Genomic DNA, 22500 nt, shown 5'->3' on the forward strand with positions numbered 1-22500 from the left:
GGGGTCATCTACTCCTTGGGATGTACCAGTGTGCCAAGTTTGATTTCTTTCAAGCAAAGGGTTCTCAAGATATTGAGCAGACATCATATTCCTATGTCCAGAGTAGATTGACCCTTGACCTTTGACCTTTTGACCTGAAAAACAATAGGGATCCTCTTCTACTCATAACTAACCCACATATGAAATATCATTATCATCAAGTGAATGGTTCTCAAGATATTGAGCAGACAACACATGGTCTACAGACCGACCGACAGTTGCAAAACAATATACCCCCTCTTTTTCAAAGGGGGCATAAATATCAAAGCTTTAAAATCTATTAGCAAGGTTAAAGTTTTCAAAATATAGGTCAAACTCCAAGGTCAAGGTCACACTGTCAAAAATGTTGGTACCCACAGAAAGGTCTTGTCACATGGAATACTCATGTGAAATATCAAAGCTCTATCACTTACTGTTCAAAAGTTATTAGCAAGGTTAAAGTTTCAGACAAAATGACAGGGTGTCAAGTGAATTTTGGTCCAAAAAATATAGGACATACCACAGAAATATAGCACCTTTTTCTCAGAAATATAGGAATATATAGGACAAGAAAAACGAAGAACTTCTGGACTGTTAATTAAGCCTCCTCCTCCACTCACTTCACTCTCCTTTTATCTACAAGTTAACAGGAATTACAACTTTCATTTTTTTTCAATAAAATAATGCCAATTGACAAAATGACAAATTTGGTAAGCTAACATCTTACAACTGTAATCTATGTTAATTTGAATCTACTTCAGTTAACCAGTGTTTCAACAACAACTACCCCCCCCCCCTCCCCAAAAAAACCCCAACAAAACCAGGAGGTAAAGCTGGGCTGTCCAGCATTCTCTGACAAAAAATAAGGGCTAAAACTAGACACGATCTCGTTGCGAGCAACGAGTAGGTCTTCCGTCCGATTTGTTGATGCACTCGGAGTTAAAAAAAAAAAAAAAAGACAAATGAGTCCCAATTTAGTTTCCGACTTTAAGACACTTTAGATATAATCAATTTTTCATATCATAAGCTTCTGAAGCAAAGTTGCGGTGAAATTCGTTTGAAATTCGACTCTCCAGGCGAGCCATAAGGCCCGTGGGCCTATTTCTTGATGTCATTTGTTAGCCCTCTATAGACTCAACAACTTTAGTTCTATATGTCTTTACAAAATATTTACCTGTAAAAAATTATTGAGATCGACCGATATCGACAAAAAATCGACTCTACAGGCGAGCCATTAGGACCATAGGCCTATTTCTTGATATCAATCGATAGATCTCGATAAACTGAACAACTTTTGTTCAATATGTCCTTACAAAATATTTACCAGTTACAAGTTTTTGAAATCGACTGATATCGACAAAAATCGACTCTACAGGCGAGCCATGAGGCCCACAGACCCATTTTTTGATATTGATCGATAGGTTATGACACATTGAACAACTTTTGTTCAATAATGCTTTTCAAAAAATATGTCGTTTTAAAGATATGAGGCGTCAAATATTTACGATTTTGGCCCTTAAAATCTCTAATTACGTAACATATGACCTACTTTTTGATTTGATAAGATCAAGCTCGTTGAGATGAACATTTCCGCTTCTACAACTTATTATAAAATATTAATAGTTTCTGAGATATTCTCAAAAACATTTGGACCCTTCTGAACCCCTAATTTAAAGGGCCAGCCCGTTTGGCTTGATATCGTAAGAAAGGCCTTGTCATTTTAAACATTTTTTGCTCAACAAGTATTTAGAAATTCTTTACCGTTCTCCAGTTATCTCTACAAGATATACTTAGGGGCCAAACTGTAGCTCCCTAACGGGGCCACATAGGAAAAAAACGAAATGTACATATTGTTTAGATTATCATTCTGAACAACTTTTGTTCAATAATGCTTTTCAAAATATTTGTCGTTTTCAAGATATGAGGCGTCAATTATTTATGATTTTGGCCCTTAAAATCCCTTATTACGTAACATATGACCTACTTTTTGATTTGATAAGAACAAGCTCGTTTAGATGAACATTTCCGCTTCAATGACTTATTACAAAATATTAATAGTTTCTGAGATATTCTCATAAACCTTTGGACCCTTCTGGGCCCCTAATTTAAAGGGTCAGCCCCTTTTGCTTGATATCGTAAGAAAGGTCATGACATTTCAAACATTTTTTGTTCAACAAGTATTTAGAAATTCTTTACCGTTCTCGAGTTATTTCTAGAAGTAATTTTTAGGGGCCAAACTGTAGCTCCCTAACGGGGCCACATAGGGTGAAAACGAAATATGCATATTGTTCAGATCATCATTCTGAACAACTTTTGTTCTTTATTGCTTTTCAAAATATTTGTCGTTTTCGAGATACAAGGGGTAAAAAATTTATGGTTTTGGCCCTTAAAATCCCTTATTACGTAACATATGGCCTAAATTTTTATATGAATAGATTTGGATTGTTGAGATGAATATTTTTTGTTCTTTGACTTATACCAAAATATTAACGATTTTTGAGATATTTGATCTAGACTTTGAGCCCTTCTAGATCCCTAATTGAAGGGGCTAGCCCCTAAATCTTGATATTTTCGAAAAGATCTCGTAAATGTGCACAACTTTTGTTCTACATGTCTTAACAAAATATTTGCAAGAAAAAAGATATTGGAGATCAAAGGTCAAAAATGGCCGAAATCGGCGAAAAATTTTGGCATCCATTTTTTCAGGTCCAGGCGAGCGTTTAGGCAAATCGCCTCCGGTAAAATCGAATCCCCCACAAATCTTCTAAAATGTTTACTCTATCTTGTGTAGAAATTTCAAGACTCTAGCTTCAAAACTAACGGAGGAGATGTGTGGACAACAAGGCCCTTCAAAAAGTCACTAAAAGAGACATAACTCCTGACCGAAAGTGACGTCAAGCACGAAATTTTGCAAGCTAAGTCTCGTCACCAAAAGACATCTTTCCTGAAAATTTCGTGAAAATCGATCGAGAAATGGCTGAGAAAAACGTGTGTACTACCAAGGAAAATAATAATAATAATAATAATAATAAATAATAATAATAATAATGAAGAAGAAGAACGCGAACAATAATAGTAAGGTCTTCCGCAGGAGACGGAAGACCTTAATAATAATAATAATAATAACTAGATTCGATCTCGTTGCGAGCAACGAGTGGGTCTTCCGTCCAAATTTAGATGTGATTAGATAAGAATTTGACTGACATTTTCGTTCATAAATAATGATACAAATATATTGTCTAGACGTACAATTTAGCTTTGGTAATGTTTTACAAATATTGATCATTTAAATGTTATAAATTAAAGACTCTCTCTACCTCTCGGCAACTAATTAAAGGGGTCAGCTTTTTTTCGAGAAAAAAGTTAATAATCTTATTTACTGCGATACAGATTCGACTGATCAGGCGAGTCATGCCGCCCGGAGGCCTATTTTTTTTTTTATATCATTCTAGATATATCTCGCAAAACTGAACAAATTTTTTTCTACATGTCTTATGGAAATTTTCTTAAGAAAAAAGTTATTGATTGCGACATTTATCAGACTGTTAAGGCAAGTCATAAGGTCCGTGGGCCTTTTTCTTGATATCGTTTGAAAGATCTTGCAAACCTGAACAACTTTTGGTCTACATGTTTTATCAAAAGTTTCTCCAGAAAAAAGCTATTGATTGTGACACTAATCAAACTCTTCAGGCGAGCCATGAGGCCTGTTCGCCTTTTTCATGATGTTGTTTGAAACATCTTGCAAAACTGAACAACTTTTGCTCTAGATGTCTCATTAAAAGTTTCTTGACTAAAATGTTATAGATTACAACAATAACCCCACTGTTCAGGTGAGCCATGAGACCCGCAGGCCTTATTCTTAACATCATTAGTAACGCTTGCGAATCTGAACAACTTTTGTTCTACATGTCTTATCAAAAGTTTCTCGAGAAAAAAGTTATTAATGTTATTAATTGTGATACAAATTCGACTGTTCAGGCGAGCCATGACGCCCGCAGGCCTATTTTTTGATATCATTAGATACATCTTGCAAAACTGAACAACTTTTATTCGACATGTTTCATCAAAGTTTCGTGACGAAAAAGTTAATCATTGTAACAGAAATTCAATGGTTCAGGCGAGCCATGAAGCCCATGGGCCCATTTTTTGATACGGCACGAAAGATCTCAATAAACTGTACAACTTTTGTTATATATGTCTAAACAAAATATTTACGAGTATAACGTTATGCGACATTTATCACTGTTAAGGCGAGTCATAAGGCCCGTGGGCCTTTTTCTTGATATCGTTTGAAAGATCTTGCAAAACTGAACAACTTTTGTTCTACATGTCTTATCAAAAGATTCTCGAGAAAAAAGTAATAGTGACACTGATGAAACTGTTCAGGCGAGCCATGAGGCCCGTTGGCCTTTTTCATGATGTTGTTCGAAAGATCTTGCAAAACTGAACAACTTTTGTTCAAGATGTCTTATTAAAAGTTTCTTGACAAAAATGTTATAGATTACAACAATAACCCAACTGTTCAGGTGAGCCATAAGACCCGCAGGCCTATTTATTAACATTGTTAGTTAACCCTTGCGAAACTGAACAACTTTTGTTCTACATGTCTTGTCAAAAGTTTCTCGAGAAAAAAGTTATTAATGTTATTAATTGTGCTACAAATTCGACTGTTCAGGCGAGCCATGACGCCCTGAGGTCTAGTTTTTGATATCATTAGATAGATCTTGCAAACCTGAACAACTTTTATTCTACATGTCTTATCAAAAGTTTCGTGAGAAAAAAGTTAATCATTGTAATAGAAATTCAATGGTTCAGGCGAGCCATGAGGCCTATGGGCCCATTTCTTGATATGACATGAAAGATCTCAATAAACTGTACAACTTTTGTTATATATGTCTAAGCAAAATATTTACGAGTAAATAGTTATGATTTAAAAATTGGAGAAAAATGAGACACTTTTTTAAACCCCATTTTCGACCCCTACCGAGCTTCCATACTAGGCACTTCCGGAAATTTTGAAAACCCAGGTGCACAACTACAACATGTCGTCTAACATCACTGAAAATTTCAGCACTCTAGCTTTTATCGTTTTTGAGTTTTTGTCTGGACAAAATGGTCATCTGAAAATCGATAAAAGGGGGATAACTTCCAACCGGAAGTGATTTTTCAAAAATTGAAACGGCGGTACAAACTTCAAATGGCAACGCATCAATCCTGAAAATTTGAAGCAAATTGATCCATCCATCTCCGAGAAATCTTCTGCACAAAAATCGGTAAGGAGAAAAAAAAAGAATAATAATAATAACTAGACACGATCTCGTTGCGAGCAACAAGTAGGTCTTCCGTCCGATTTGTTGATGCACTCGGAGTTAAAAAAAAAAAAAAAAAAAGACAAATGAGTCCCAATTTAGTTTCCGACTTTAAGACACTTTACATATAATCAATTTTTCATATCATAAGCTTCTGAAGCAAAGTTGCGGAGAAATTCGTTTGAAATTCGACTCTCCAGGCGAGCCATAAGGCCCGCGGGCCTATTTCTTGATGTCATTTGTTAGCCCTCTATAGACTCAACAACTTTAGTTCTATATGTCTTTACAAAATATTTACCTGTAAAAAGTTATTGAGATCGACCGATATTGACAAAAAATCGACTCTACAGGCGAGCCATTAGGACCATAGGCCTATTTCTTGATATCAATCGATAGATCTCGATAAACTGAACAACTTTTGTTCAATATGTCCTTACAAAATATTTACCAGTTACAAGTTTTTGAAATCGACTGATATCGACAAAAATCGACTCTACAGGCGAGCCATGAGGCCCACAGACCCATTTTTTGATATTGATCGATAGGTTATGACACATTGAACAACTTTTGTTCAATAATGCTTTTCAAAAAATATGTCGTTTTAAAGATATGAGGCGTCAAATATTTACGATTTTGGCCCTTAAAATCTCTAATTACGTAACATATGACCTACTTTTTGATTTGATAAGATCAAGCTCGTTGAGATGAACATTTCCGCTTCTACAACTTATTATAAAATATTAATAGTTTCTGAGATATTCTCAAAAACATTTGGACCCTTCTGAACCCCTAATTTAAAGGGCCAGCCCCTTTTGCTTGATATCGTAAGAAAGGCCTTGTCATTTTAAACATTTTTTGCTCAACAAGTATTTAGAAATTCTTTACCGTTCTCGAGTTATCTCTACAAGAAATATTTAGGGGCCAAACTGTAGCTCCCTAACGGGGCCACATAGGGAAAAAACGAAATGTACATATTGTTTAGATTATCATTCTGAACAACTTTTGTTCAATAATGCTTTTCAAAATATTTGTCGTTTTCAAGATATGAGGCGTCAATTATTTATGATTTTGGCCCTTAAAATCCCTTATTACGTAACATATGACCTACTTTTTGATTTGATAAGAACAAGCTCGTTTAGATGAACATTTCCGCTTCAATGACTTATTACAAAATATTAATAGTTTCTGAGATATTCTCATAAACCTTTGGACCCTTCTGGGCCCCTAATTTAAAGGGTCAGCCCCTTTTGCTTGATATCGTAAGAAAGGTCATGACATTTCAAACATTTTTTGTTCAACAAGTATTTAGAAATTCTTTACCGTTCTCGAGTTATTTCTAGAAGTAATTTTTAGGGGCCAAACTGTAGCTCCCTAACGGGGCAACATAGGGTAAAAACGAAATATGAATATTGTTCAGATCATCATTCTGAACAACTTTTGTTCTTTATTGCTTTTCAAAATATTTGTCGTTTTCGAGATACAAGGGGTAAAAAATTTATGGTTTTGGCCCTTAAAATCCCTTATTACGTAACATATGACCTAAATTTTTATATGAATAGATTTGGATTGTTGAGATGAATATTTTTTGTTCTTTGACTTATACCAAAATATTAACGATTTTTGAGATATTTGATCTAGACTTTGAGCCCTTCTAGATCCCTAATTGAAGGGGCTAGCCCCTAAATCTTGATATTTTCGAAAAGATCCCGTAAATGTGCACAACTTTTGTTCTACATGTCTTAACAAAATATTTGCAAGAAAAAAGATATTGGAGATCAAAGGTCAAAAATGGCCGAAATCGGCGAAAAATTTTGGCATCCATTTTTTCAGGTCCAGGCGAGCGTTTAGGCAAATCGCCTCCGGTAAAATCGAATCCCCCACAAATCTTCTAAAATGTTTACTCTATCTTGTGTAGAAATTTCAAGACTCTAGCTTCAAAACTAACGGAGGAGATGTGTGGACAACAAGGCCCTTCAAAAAGTCACTAAAAGAGAGATAACTCCTGACCGGAAGTGACGTCAAGCACAAAATTTTGCAAGCAAAGTCTCGTCACCAAAAGACATCTTTCCTGAAAATTTCGTGAAAATCGATCGAGAAATGGCTGAGAAAAACGCGTGTACTACCAAGGAAAATAATAATAATAATAATAATGAAGAAGAAGAACGCGAACAATAATAGTAAGGTCTTCCGCAGGAGACGGAAGACCTTAATAATAAGAAAAGTGAAAAATCAACAATAGAATAATAGAAGGGTCTTCCGCTGAAGACGGAAGACCCTAATAATAATAACTAGACACGATCTCGTTGCGAGCAACGAGTAGGTCTTCCGTCCCGATTTGTTGATGCACTCGGAGTTAAAAAAAAAAAAAAAAAAAGACAAATGAGTCCCAATTTAGTTTCCGACTTTAAGACACTTTAGATGTAATCAATTTTTCATATCATAAGCTTCTGAAGCAAAGTTGCGGTGAAATTCGTTTGAAATTCGACTCTCCAGGCGAGCCATAAGGCCCGCGGGCCTATTTCTTGATGTCATTTGTTAGCCCTCTATAGACTCAACAACTTTAGTTCTATATGTCTTTACAAAATATTTACCTGTAAAAAGTTATTGAGATCGACCGATATCGACAAAAAATCGACTCTACAGGCGAGCCATTAGGACCATAGGCCTATTTCTTGATATCAATCGATAGATCTCGATAAACTGAACAACTTTTGTTCAATATGTCCTTACAAAATATTTACCAGTTACAAGTTTTTGAAATCGACTGATATCGACAAAAATCGACTCTACAGGCGAGCCATGAGGCCCACAGACCCATTTTTTGATATTGATCGATAGGTTATGACACATTGAACAACTTTTGTTCAATAATGCTTTTCAAAAAATATGTCGTTTTAAAGATATGAGGCGTCAAATATTTACGATTTTGGCCCTTAAAATCTCTAATTATGTAACATATGACCTACTTTTTGATTTGATAAGATCAAGCTCGTTGAGATGAACATTTCCGCTTCTACAACTTATTATAAAATATGAATAGTTTCTGAGATATTCTCAAAAACATTTGGACCCTTCTGAACCCCTAATTTAAAGGGCCAGCCCCTTTTGCTTGATATCGTAAGAAAGGCCTTGTCATTTTAAACATTTTTTGCTCAACAAGTATTTAGAAATTCTTTACCGTTCTCGAGTTATCTCTACAAGAAATATTTAGGGGCCAAACTGTAGCTCCCTAACGGGGCCACATAGGAAAAAAACGAAATGTACATATTGTTTAGATTATCATTCTGAACAACTTTTGTTCAATAATGCTTTTCAAAATATTTGTCGTTTTCAAGATATGAGGCGTCAATTATTTATGATTTTGGCCCTTAAAATCCCTTATTACGTAACATATGACCTACTTTTTGATTTGATAAGAACAAGCTCGTTTAGATGAACATTTCCGCTTCAATGACTTATTACAAAATATTAATAGTTTCTGAGATATTCTCATCAACCTTTGGACCCTTCTGGGCCCCTAATTTAAAGGGTCAGCCCCTTTTGCTTGATATCGTAAGAAAGGTCATGACATTTCAAACATTTTTTGTTCAACAAGTATTTAGAAATTCTTTACCGTTCTCGAGTTATTTCTAGAAGTAATTTTTAGGGGCCAAACTGTAGCTCCCTAACGGGGCCACATAGGGTAAAAACGAAATATGAATATTGTTCAGATCATCATTCTGAACAACATTTGTTCTTTATTGCTTTTCAAAATATTTGTCGTTTTCGAGATACAAGGGGTAAAAATTTATGGTTTTGGCCCTTAAAATCCCTTACTACGTAACTTATGACCTAAATTTTTATATGAATAGATTTGGATTGTTGAGATGAACATTTTTTGTTCTTTGACTTATACCAAAATATTAACGATTTTTGAGATATTTGATCTAGACTTTGAGCCCTTCTAGATCCCTAATTGAAGGGGCTAGCCCCTAAATTTTGATATTTTCGAAAAGATCTTGTAAATGTGCACAACTTTTGTTCTACATGTCTTAACAAAATATTTGCAAGAAAAAAGATATTGGAGAGCAAAGGTCAAAAATGGCCGAAATCGGCGAAAAATTTTGGCATCCATTTTTTCAGGTCCAGGCGAGCGTTTAGGCAAATCGCCTCCGGTAAAATCGAATCCCCCACAAATCTTCTAAAATGTTTACTCTATCTTGTGTAGAAATTTCAAGACTCTAGCTTCAAAACTAACGGAGGAGATGTGTGGACAACAAGGCCCTTCAAAAAGTCACTAAAAGAGAGATAACTCCTGACCGGAAGTGACGTCAAGCACGAAATTTTGCAAGCAAAGTCTCGTCACCAAAAGACATCTTTCCTGAAAATTTCGTGAAAATCGATCGAGAAATGGCTGAGAAAAACGCGTGTACTACCAAGGAAAATAATAATAATAATGAAGAAGAAGAACGCGAACAATAATAGTAAGGTCTTCCGCAGGAGACGGAAGACCTTAATAATAATAATAATAATGAAGAAGAAGAACGCGAACAATAATAGTAAGGTCTTCCGCAGGAGACGGAAGACCTTAATGAAGAAGAAGAACGCGAACAATAATAGTAAGGTCTTCCGCAGGAGACGGAAGACCTTAATAATGAAGAAGAACGCGAACAATAATAGTAAGGTCTTCCGCAGGAGACGGAAGACCTTAATAATGAAGAAGAAGAACGCGAACAATAATAGTAAGGTCTTCCGCAGGAGACGGAAGACCTTAATTAGGAATATCATAACCAAATTCGGACATTTTAAAAATTTAAATGGTCTTACTTTCACAATTTTGATAATAAAGAAACTCACAAAAAATACTCTCCGTGCAGGAATAATTGGCTATAACCTTAATAGTCACATGCTTCTTTGTCATAAAGTCACAATTAGAGAATGACTGACAGGACAAAAACAATATGCCCCCCAATCTTCGATCTTGGGGGCATAAAAATAGGCTTTGAAATGATATTTACTTATATAATAATATATAGTTCAACTGTATTACAGATTGTATAAATATCATAATAAGTCAACACGGAATGACTAGGCATGGTTTGTGGTTTGGTATGATTTATATCCAACTCATGTGTTTTCTATCCCCTCACCCCGGCTTCGGGATATAAAAACACACAACTCGTTGGATATATTAAATCATATCAAACCACAAACAATATGGGGGATCCTATTTGTATCTTTCACACATTTAGTACGATGAAGAACTCAACAACAATTAATCCTTTGAATGTTTAAACAATCATAAAATAAATACTCACTTTAAAAAAGCTTCTTCAGAGTCAATAACATCATATGATCAGAATAATAACATCCATCAATATACAAAAAATCTTGCAGTTCAATATCTCAAGGCATTTAGGAAAGTTCGGAAAACAGGTTGTAACATTAATTTTTCTACATTAAAGGGGCACAACTCCATCGAATAAAACTCAAACCTGATCTGTGACTCATTAATATGCATTTGCATACAAAAAATCAGTCCAATATCTCCAGGCGTTCAGAAAAAAAAGTCTGGCAATCTGATCATAACAGTCATTTTTCTACTATAAAGGGGCACAACTCCATCATAAATCAACGAACTGGAACAAAACTGGAACTCAATCTGTAACTGATCAATATACACCCGCTTACAAAAAAATCAATACAACATCTCAAGGCATTTAGAAAAAAGTCGGGAAAACTGGTCCTAACATTATTTTTTTTACGTTAAAGGGGCACTATTCCATAAAAAATCAACGAACAATCACAAAATCCAATCGATTTGTAACTCATGAATATACACCTGTATACAAAAAAAAAATCAATTTAATACCTCAAGGTGTTCAGAAAAAGTCTGGAAAACTGGGTGTCGCGGAAGGACGGACAAGGGTAAAACTATATGCCCCGACAACATTGTGGTGGGGGCATAAAAAGCTATATAGCTTTAAATGTAGTCTGTTGATATTGGTGCAACAATAAAATTTACTCATTGCTCAAATACAAATATCTCTTTTCTTCCCTCATTTTGAAATAAGTATGATGTAAGAAAAACATCCGAGATATTCGAAACAAATCATTCATCTTGTGTTCACCACTCATGTTGTGCTCTCATTTGCACTCCGTTCATGTTCTGCGTTTGCTCACCACGTTGTGTTTAGCATTCTCACACCGTTCGCTCAGCGTTCATTCACCGTTCACTCACCATTCAAGTGGGAAAGCAGAACATTTCAGGGACAATGGACAAGTGACTCGGGTGACCTAAAAATCTACATATTCTGAATGTAAAACAGTGTCACTATTATCATTGTTCTTTACTTGTTTGGTTGTTTTATTTTGACGTACCTCCAGTTGATATGCTGATACATGTCCATCACTATGGCGTTTCCTGGCAGACTGTGATAATGCTGTATATTCAGAAGCCTTGGGGTCTAAAAATCTGTTTTGTTGCAATACCTTCATTACATCAGCTCTCTTACTTTGAAATCCAAAGATGCCAATTCTGATCTCCACTTGATATCTAGCGCCAGGTCTTGACTGCGGGAAGGTGAACCTGTGTTATGATTTCTTTAAATTTGAAAATAGTAGTTTAAAACTTCTGCAAAAATTTGTTCTTTAACCTGAAATATTGAGACTGTTCACTGTGGCACAGCTAGGGCTTGAAATTAACATATGCCCATAAGTCCATGACTGGTTAAAAGTCTGGCGTACTGACAGACATTTGTTTTAGTTAGTCCAATGAGACGACTGGTCAATTTTCTAAAATATGTCATTTTGGAAAACTTAACTTAATTATCAAATTTTAAACACGCCTTTGGCATTCCTCTGTAGACATCAGACGAAGCTGATTAGTGTTGCAATATTGTCCGAGGCATACCAAGTTAAATACCTTACAATACTAAGACTTGCATAGCGCCCTAATCAATTAAAAATCTCTAAAGCACTTTACAAGAAAAGCATACAATTCAAAGTAAAAACAACAATGTCCTACATTAAAAATGATGGTACATGCATGTGATTGTAATACACTTTGAAACAGTTTGTAAATAAAATAGCATTGTCTTTTAGCTATAGATATTAAAAGCAATATTAAACAAGAGGCCTATGGGCCACATTGCTCACCTGAGTCACCTTGGCCCATATCTGAAGACTTTCCATATATATTTGCATGTAAAACCTTGATCCCTATTATGGCCCAAACTACCCTTTGCAAACTTGAATCTACACTATGTCAGAAAGCTTTCATGTAAATGTCAACTTCTTTGGCCTAATGGTTCTTTTAAAGTTTTTTTCTATATTTGTATGTAAAACTTTGACCCCCCCCCCCACTTGTGGCCCCATCCTACCCCCCGGGGACCATGATTTGAACAAACTTGAATCTGCACTATGTCAGAAAGTTTTCTTGTAAATATCAGCTTTTCTGACTCAGTGGTTATTGAGAAAAAGATTTTTACTATATATTTGTATGTAAAACTTTGATCCCCCTTGTGACCCCATCCTACCCCCGGAGCCCATGATTTGAAGAAACTTGAATCTGTACTATGTCAGAAAGTTTTCATGTAAAAATCAGCTTTTCTGGCTCAGTGGTTCTTGAGAAAAAGATTTTTCCTATATATTTGTATGTAAAACTTTGATCCCCTATTGTGGCTCCATCCAACCCCCGGAGCCCATGATTTGAACAAACTTGAATCTGCATTATGCCAGGAAGCTTTCATGTAAATCTCAGCTTTTCTGGCTTAGTGGTTCTTGAGAAGAAGATTTTTAAAGTTTTTCCCTATATATTTGTGTGTAAAACTTTGATCCCCCCTTGGGGCCCCATCTTATCCCCGAGGGCCATGATTTGAACAAACTTGAATCTGCACTATGTCAGAAAGTTTTCATGTAAAAATCAGCTTTTCTGGCTTAGTGGTTCTTGAGAAGAAGATTTTTAAAGTTTTTCCCTATATATTTGTGTGTAAAACTTTGATCCCCCCCTTGGGGCCCCATCCTATCCCCGGGGGCCATGATTTGAACAAACTTGAATCTGCACTATGTCAGAAAGTTTTCATGTAAATCTCAGCTTTTCTGGCTTAGTGGTTCTTGAGAAGAAGATTTTTAAAGTTTTTCCTTATATATTTGTGTGCAAAACTTTGATCCCCCCTTGGGGCCCCATCCTACCCCCCGGGGACCATGATTTGAACAAACTTGAATCTGCACTATGTCAGAAAGTTTTCTTGTAAATATCAGCTTTTCTGACTCAGTGGTTATTGAGAAAAAGATTTTTACTATATATCTGTATGTAAAACTTTGATCCCCTATTGTGGCTCCATCCAACCCCCGGAGCCCATGATTTGAACAAACTTGAATCTGCATTATGCCAGGAAGCTTTCATGTAAATCTCAGCTTTTCTGGCTTAGTGGTTCTTGAGAAGAAGATTTTTAAAGTTTTTCCCTATATATTTGTGTGTAAAACTTTGATCCCCCCTTGGGGCCCCATCTTATCCCCGAGGGCCATGATTTGAACAAACTTGAATCTGCACTATGTCAGAAAGTTTTCATGTAAAAATCAGCTTTTCTGGCTTAGTGGTTCTTGAGAAGAAGATTTTTAAAGTTTTTCCCTATATATTTGTGTGTAAAACTTTGATCCCCCCTTGGGGCCCCATCTTATCCCCGGGGGCCATGATTTGAACAAACTTGAATCTGCACTATGTCAGAAAGTTTTCATGTAAATCTCAGCTTTTCTGGCTTAGTGGTTCTTGAGAAGAAGATTTTTAAAGTTTTTCCTTATATATTTGTGTGCAAAACTTTGATCCCCCCTTGGGGTCCCATCCTACCCCCCGGGGACCATGATTTGAACAAACTTGAATCTGCACTATGTCAGGAAGTTTTCATGTAAAAATCAGCTTTTCTGACTCAGTGGTTCTTGAGAAGAAGATTTTTAAAGATTTTTTCTATACATTTGTATGTAAAACTTTGATCCCCTATTGTGGCCCCATCCAACCCCCGGGGCCCATGATTTGAACAAACTTGAATCTGCATTATGTCAGGAAGCTTTCATGTAAATCTCAGCTTTTCTGGCTTAGTGGTTCTTGAGAAGATTTTTAAAGTTTTTCCTTATATATTTGTGTGTAAAACTTTGATCCCCCCCCCTTGGGGCCCCATCTTATCTCCGGGGGCCATGATTTGAACAAACTTGAATCTGCACTATGTCAGAAAGTTTTCATGTAAAAATCGGCTTTTCTGGCTTAGTGGGTCTTGAGAAGAAGATTTTTAAAGATTTTTCCTATATATTTGTATGTAAAACTTTGATCCCCTATTGTGGCCCCATCCAACCCCAGGGGCCCATGATTTGAACAAACTTGAATCTGCATTATGTCAGGAAGCTTTCATGTAAATCTCAGCTTTTCTGGCTTAGTGGTTCTTGAGAAGAAGATTTTTAAAGTTTTTCCCTATATATTTGTATGTAAAACTTTGATCCCCCCTTGTGGCCCCATCCTACCACCGGGGGCCATGATTTGAACAAACTTGAATCTGCAATATGTCAGGAAGCTTTCAGGTAAATTTCAGCTCTTCTGGCCCAGTGGTTCTTGAGAAGAAGATTTTTAAATGACCCCACCCTATTTTTGCATTTTTGTGATTATCTCCCCTTTGAAAGGGACATGGCCCTTCATTTGAACAAACTTGAAAGCCCTTCACCCAAGGATGCTTTTGGCCAAGTTAGGTTGAAATTGGCCCAGTGGTTCTGGAGAAGAAGTCGAAAATGTGAAAAGTTTACAGACAGACGGACAGACAGACAGACTGACCAACAATAAGTAACTATGAGCTAAAGTTTTATGAGCTAAAAGTTTAGTTTATATTTAAGAGCCAACTGAACCAGTTCCAAAATTTGATATTAATCAGTTAAATTATGTCCATCATTCATGGGCTTGAAGATGTCCAAAGTTCATGAGCTTTTTGATCTTTATTATATCATCTAATTATATGATCAATAAAAATTGTTTTACAACGTATCAAAAGTAAAAAAACTTATCAGCTTGCAATTAAATGTCCACTTGTTTTTAAAGACAATAACACCTTTAAGTAAGTATCCATTTGACCTACATAGACTATACTTATTTAGAGCTAATAAGACTGGAATAAGTAATTTAACAAATTCCTGTATAATAAACATCAAATAAGGTCAACTTTTGAATAGGAATTGTAAAAAGGGAACAGTGTATACCGGTAATAAGTTATGATGATTCAGGTTTGATTCGTGGGGTGTCTTTTTTTGTCTTGTTCATCATCATTGAAGTATTCCAATACATATGTACTTCTGATCTCTTAATAAGTAATCAAAGTCATTTGTAGGCTTACGTGTTCAATAAATTTTGAACCAAAATTTCCTCCTAATTGATGGACACTTTAAGCTCCTAATCTTTCTTTATAATAGGACACATTTAACTCTTTAATTGTGGACTACCCCTTTCCTCCTTATTGATGGACACTTTTAACTCCTCATCTTTCTTTACAACAGATGGACACAATTCTTTATGTGTATTCCTCTTTCCTCCTAATAAATGGACGCATTTTGGTACATAATCTTTCTTCGTTATCGATGGGCACATTTAACTCTTTATTTCTGGACTATACCTTTCCTCCCTATTGATGGACACTTTTAGCTCCTAATCTTACTTTAAAATAGATGGACACATTTACCTCTTCATTTGTGGACTATACCTATCCTCCTTCTTGATGGACACTTTTAGCTCCTAATCTTACTTTAAAATAGATGGACACATTTACCTCTTCATTTGTGGACTATACCTATCCTCCTTCTTGATGGACACTTTTAGCTCCTTATCTTACTTTAAAATAGATGGACACATTTACCTCTTCATTTGTGGACTATACCTATCCTCCTTCTTGATCGACACTTTCAGCTCCTAATCTTACTTTAAAATAGATGGACACATTTACCTCTTCATTTGTGGACTATACCTTTCCTCCCTATTGATGGACACTTTTAGCTCCTAATCTTACTTTAAAATAGATGGACACATTTACCTCTTCATTTGTGGACTATACCTATCCTCCTTCTTGATGGACACTTTTAGCTCCTAATCTTACTTTAAAATAGATGGACACATTTACCTCTTCATTTGTGGACTATACCTATCCTCCTTCTTGATGGACACTTTTAGCTCCTTATCTTACTTTAAAATAGATGGACACATTTACCTCTTCATTTGTGGACTATACCTTTCCTCCCTATTGATGGACACTTTTAGCTCCTAATCTTACTTTAAAATAGATGGACACATTTACCTCTTCATTTGTGGACTATACCTATCCTCCTTCTTGATGGACACTTTTAGCTCCTAATCTTACTTTAAAATAGATGGACACATTTACCTCTTCATTTGTGGACTATACCTATCCTCCTTCTTGATGGACACTTTTAGCTCCTAATCTTACTTTAAAATAGATGGACACATTTACCTCTTCATTTGTGGACTATACCTATCCTCCTTCTTGATCGACACTTTCAGCTCCTAATCTTACTTTAAAATAGATGGACACATTTACCTCTTCATTTGTGGACTATACCTTTCCTCCCTATTGATGGACACTTTTAGCTCCTAATCTTACTTTAAAATAGATGGACACATTTACCTCTTCATTTGTGGACTATACCTATCCTCCTTCTTGATGGACACTTTTAGCTCCTAATCTTACTTTAAAATAGATGGACACATTTACCTCTTCATTTGTGGACTATACCTATCCTCCTTCTTGATGGACACTTTTAGCTCCTAATCTTACTTTAAAATAGATGGACACATTTACCTCTTCATTTGTGGACTATACCTATCCTCCTTCTTGATCGACACTTTCAGCTCCTAATCTTACTTTAAAATAGATGGACACATTTACCTCTTCATATGTGGACTATACCTTTCCTCCCTATTGATGGACACTTTTAGCTCCTAATCTTACTTTAAAATAGATGGACACATTTACCTCTTCATTTGTGGACTATACCTATCCTCCTTCTTGATGGACACTTTTAGCTCCTAATCTTACTTTAAAATAGATGGACACATTTACCTCTTCATTTGTGGACTATACCTTTCCTCCCTATTGATGGACACTTTTAGCTCCTAATCTTAATTTAAAACAGATGGACACATTTACCTCTTCATTTGTGGACTATACCTTTCCTCCCTATTGATGAACACTTTTAGCTCCTAATCTTACTTTAAAATAGATGGACACATTTACCTCTTCATTTGTGGACTATACCTTTCCTCCCTATTGATGGACACTTTTAGCTCCTTATCTTACTTTAAAATAGATGGACACATTTACCTCTTCATTTGTGGACTATACCTTTCCTCCCTATTGATGGACACTTTTAGCTCCTAATCTTACTTTAAAATAGATGGACACATTTACCTCTTCATTTGTGGACTATACCTTTCCTCCTTATTGATAGAAACATTTAAACATTGGAAATGTAGATATTTCGAAATATCATTGAGAGATCTCTGGTACAATACAAGTTTCAAATTTTTTGACATCTATACATTCATTTACAGATACAAATGTAGTCTAGTTCAGTCCACTCTTTCCACAGTTGAGTCCCATGACCGTTTTCTTTGGGGGAAAAAACTTTTACATTTTCTGAATTATTTTGCAGTTTGTAATTATAAAGAAAAAAAAATCATAAAACAATATAAGTCTAGATATTTGGCAGCATACAGAATCTTTAATCAAGTGCAAAAACTTCGAGAAGTACATGTAATCTGAGCAACATGTGGATTCGACTTGATGACAAGAATGCTATTTCATACTACTTTGAGGGAAAAAACATGCTTTATGAAGATGACCAATGCAAAGTTCACATTTTCATAATTATCTGCTCATTGGCGTATGTAAACATCATACTAAATTTTCACTTATCCTCTGACTTCATCTAACGCGATGTACACATGTATATATATGGAACAAATCTTTACAAAACGAGTATTTACATGGTTATTTCAAATGGACTATACTACATGTTGGCACGAAATAGTCAGAGGATTAGTAAGTTGAAAGAAAACAATAACATTGCAAATATATTTAACTTTTAGAGATGGGGTTCATAAATCTTTTGTAGGAATCAATAAATCCAATTCAAAGTATGGTCGGAAAAATGTTTTTAGAAGTTGCTACTTTCATTTTTTTAAAATATACATGAGGGTATGAACTGTGACGCTTTACGCCTACATACTTCATAAAGCGCATTGATTTGGTACCTTGAATGCTATAAAATTCAAGAATATCATTAACAAATGTAAAATTCATCCACTAATACATTTTATTTTTTATCATTAGTGGAAGAAATTGTACATATCTTCCAATTTCAATTTTTATCATTAGTGGACGATTCGTCTGTCCTCTAATGAAAAAGTTTTTCATTAGCGAATGATTTATCAGTAATGGTTATGATGGTGAATCATTAATGATATATTTTTTGCATTAACGAACGCAAATGCATCTGTTAATGCAAATTTTATCATTAGTGGATTTTATATCATTAATGGTTGCTACAATGGTGTCATCATTCCCATAGGCAAGTGATACTTAAATTCTATTTCCTTTCCTATCTGCAGACAATACAGTAAGGCTATTTCATAAAATGAAGAAACGAATCATTATTTAATCAAATGTCTTTATTCAATCAATTTAAGAAAGCGATAATAATCTCTACAATCGCAAAAAAAGCATGTAACAAAAGTTTCTTTTTAAAACGGCCGTTACTTTTAAGTTTCAAATATCTGTTGTATCTAAATTCTGATCTGAATTACAGTCAAACAAAGATGAATATGTTCTAGAAAATATCTGACATACCATAACCTTGCTATGTCAAAGTTTTACAGTGAACAGTTGGTCAAGCCATGGTTCAGAGGGTCAAACTCAAACAACATGTACATGGCAATATATTAACTTTTGAAGGATCCATAGATTCAATATATAACAAAGTAAAATAATCAGATGCAGGATGATTTTTGGCTCAGAAAAGAGACTTGTATGATAACCAAGGATCCAAGACTTTTGTCAAAATTTGGATGGGTGGGTGGGGGCTGGGAACAACCCAATAGGGCACAATTTTAGACCTCATTTAATTGGTTGCAACACATGGATAAAAAAAAGAAAGAGTTACGATGGGCGATCTGAATAGTAATCAAATCTCTTGACCATTCATGTTCATAAAAATAACTTGGGACTGGGGAGGAGGCGGAGGTAGATGACGCATCTTTTATCAGTTCAATAGTGTCCAGTACTCCTATCAATTTCTCTTGACACAGAATCAACTAAAGAATACACCGATTTTAAAAGTATGAATTTTCACCATACATGTAAATGATGATCAAAAGAGCCCTACCCAATTGCAACAACCACCATGCCATAATCTTAAAAAAATTGATGCATTTTCACTATTTATTTACAAGTAATAGATCCACATCCTTACACCAGAACCAGAGGCCTCCTAGCCCGTCACAACCATGTGCCTAATTTAGCAGGAAAGATGCACAGGAGTAGAGAAGAGGAATTTCAAAGATTTAAGGCATTTTCAGCAAAGGGCCCAGGGGTCATGGGAAGAGGCCTCCTTGTTCATCATATCAATTAACTTAGTTTTTCTGCTAAATACTCAGGAGTAAAGGGGGATGTTTTTGAAGACAATTTACAGCTTTTATCAAAAATCTAAGCGCCTGGGAGGTGGGGGTCATGAATGTTGACCTTTCCTTACAGATGTTAAACCAAATCTAGTCAAGATTGGCTTAGTATTTTCAGGGAATTTAAAAATGTTCAAAGTTTAGTAACAATGTGTATGGTTAGAATGCTCTTAACAATGTGGATACAAACAAAACTTGGTTAAATGGATCCAAAATTGATAACTGCTTTCAAAAATTGACTTAAAAAATCCAATCAGGAATTGCTAAGTCAAAGGTCAAGCCCAAGTTAGCACAGTTAAAATGCTTTCTCTATAAAGATATAATTCTTATTTCAGAAATAATCATAGTATTTCAAAAATAAGTTGAAACACAAAATAGGACAAGCAAGGTAACTATAAGAGGAAGAACAATGTCATTTAACTCCCCCAACCATGAATTATTTCATTTACTCTTTGAATAAAACTGTCCGATAAATATGAATGCAAAAACTGCTGTCAGTAATAATGTAATAAAAAGAATCTTAAAAAAAAATATTTAATACACTATAGATCTGGTCTCACTAACAGGAACCTTTGTGTTAAGTTTATGAAAAATTCTTGTACAATTTCTTTGTAACTGAGTTGAACACAAAATGAAATAGAAGAATGCAAGACAATCATGATGAAAACTATGTCCTTTCACTTACAGCTTACATCCTGTGTATTTGTCATTATTGATTATTAATCTGAATGAGTTTATCTGTTCAGATTTTTTTATGTCACTAGCCTAAGTATACAGTGTAAGTATGCTGGAAAAAAATCTGTCCTGGCCTTTTGTATGACTTTTCCTTTCAGAATTCACTTCTTCTTGCCAAAGCTGCAGAGAAAATTATTTACTTTCTTTTTTATGGTCTCCCAATTTCTTAAGTGAATGCATCCTCCATTTTTTCTGCTTAATTCAATTGCTCTTTGGCACTCCGCTCTACTTGGGCAAGTTTTCTTCTTTTTACCATCAAAGTATTCCTCAAAATATTTTCTCATTTCTTCTTCTTCCTCTTTAGTCCATGCCTTTCTTGTACCTAAATGGTAATGATATTTTTAATGCATTTAAGTTGTTTTAAAATGACAACATTCGCTTACAATGTACATGTACTTCATTTAAAATCTCCATGAATCTTTTTCCACCAGTAAATTTAATCTGAACTAATCTGCAACTTGGCACTTGGCCAACAGAATACTCAATGCATCTTGACATGAGCAGCAAGAAAATATATACCGTAGTTAGGGGTGGGGATTAAAGTTTTTTTTCAAGATATTTGACCAATTAAATAATTAGGGTGTAGGGGATGATCCCGGGGTACTTGCCTGACATAAGAATCAATGCATCTTGACATGAGCAGTAAGAATATATATGGTTTAGGGGTGGCAACTCAGTTCTAATTCAATCATTGTGCACATGGTACAAGGAATGTGTTGTTAACATGTACATGTTGACTTGACTTACTCCCTTTTTTGTTAATTTGTAACTATTATCCAGGTAATATAAGCAGTATTTGAGAAGAAGTTAATAGTGTTCAAATGGTAACGCACAATGACAGAAGACGAATGATTGAATAGGTCATCTGAGTAATTCTCTTCTCAATTATACGACTTACTCTTCTTAGGTTTCTTTCTCGTTACTAATACATCCTCTTCAATGTTCAACGTGTTTAGTGCCATGTCATCAAGAGCTAGACCTGTATCTGGTAAAAAAAAATTAAATATAAATAAATGCTTAAACCTGCTCTCAGAGAATTGCAGCCTTGAGGTGACTTAAAAAAATATATTTCAAATCTTCCTAGTACCTTCTACTGAAGGAGCTTCTTCTTCTCTATGGGCTTCTCCTTCTCCGAGGACAATGTCTTCATTATCAAGAATGTCTGAAAAAGAAGGATTGAAAATTACAGAAACAGCAATATCAAAATTTTAATTGAGACTAAATGAATACCCTCGCAAGCGCGGGAAATCACACTGTTCAGTTGTTAAGAAATTTAATCACTGACCATTTTGGCCCCACCCTAATACTAAAACCCCTACTCCTGGGATCATCAAATTTACAATTTTGGTAAAGGGCTACCTGGTCATTCTAAATACATGTATCTGTTTAGCTTCAATTTAGTATCAATAGCATTAAAGAAGATGTCTTCTTTTAAAATTCTTTTTACACATAAATACTATATATCAAGTTTGGCTCCGCCCTGGAGTCAGAACCTCTACCCCGGGGATCTTGAAATTTACAATTTTGGTAGAAGACTTCCTGCTCTATATCACTATGCATTTAGTTTTTCTTATACATGTGCGGTTCTAGAGAAGAAGATTTTTGAAAACTGGTCACTTATTGGCAGTTTTTGCCCCACCCCTAATGCCCCAGGGGTGTAGGAGTCCTGAAATCTACAATTTATGTCTGCTTTGTCCCAAAGATGCTTCATACCAAATTTGAAAAGAATTGGAATGTTAG

The 22500-nt window shown here is 35.2% G+C and overlaps 3 protein-coding genes across 3 annotated transcripts in view; 1 reads left to right on the forward strand and 2 right to left on the reverse strand.

Annotated features, from left to right (window-relative positions):
• LOC125654652 (uncharacterized) overlaps nt 1-22500 on the reverse strand; it is a 534947-nt gene that overhangs the window by 452513 nt on the left and 59934 nt on the right. The window contains exon 3 of the mRNA XM_056143962.1: nt 11688-11895. Within this exon, the coding sequence (XP_055999937.1) occupies nt 11688-11895 (208 nt within the window). The remainder of the gene's footprint in view (nt 1-11687; nt 11896-22500) is intronic.
• LOC125654656 (GTPase IMAP family member 7-like) overlaps nt 1-22500 on the forward strand; it is a 662712-nt gene that overhangs the window by 318581 nt on the left and 321631 nt on the right. The gene's annotated exons all lie outside the window — the stretch shown is intronic.
• Nucleotides 19015-22500, reverse strand: part of LOC125677937 (uncharacterized) — an 8830-nt gene continuing 5344 nt past the window's right edge. Inside the window, exons 4-6 of the mRNA XM_056144007.1 lie at nt 21848-21922; nt 21659-21745; nt 19015-21082 (exon numbers count right to left, since the gene is read on the reverse strand). Coding sequence (XP_055999982.1) covers nt 20862-21082; nt 21659-21745; nt 21848-21922 — 383 coding nt within the window. The 3' untranslated portion in view covers nt 19015-20861. The remainder of the gene's footprint in view (nt 21083-21658; nt 21746-21847; nt 21923-22500) is intronic.

This window comes from Ostrea edulis, chromosome 7, assembly GCF_947568905.1.
Source record: "Ostrea edulis chromosome 7, xbOstEdul1.1, whole genome shotgun sequence".
In the NCBI taxonomy this organism is placed as follows: Eukaryota; Metazoa; Mollusca; class Bivalvia; order Ostreida; family Ostreidae; genus Ostrea; species Ostrea edulis.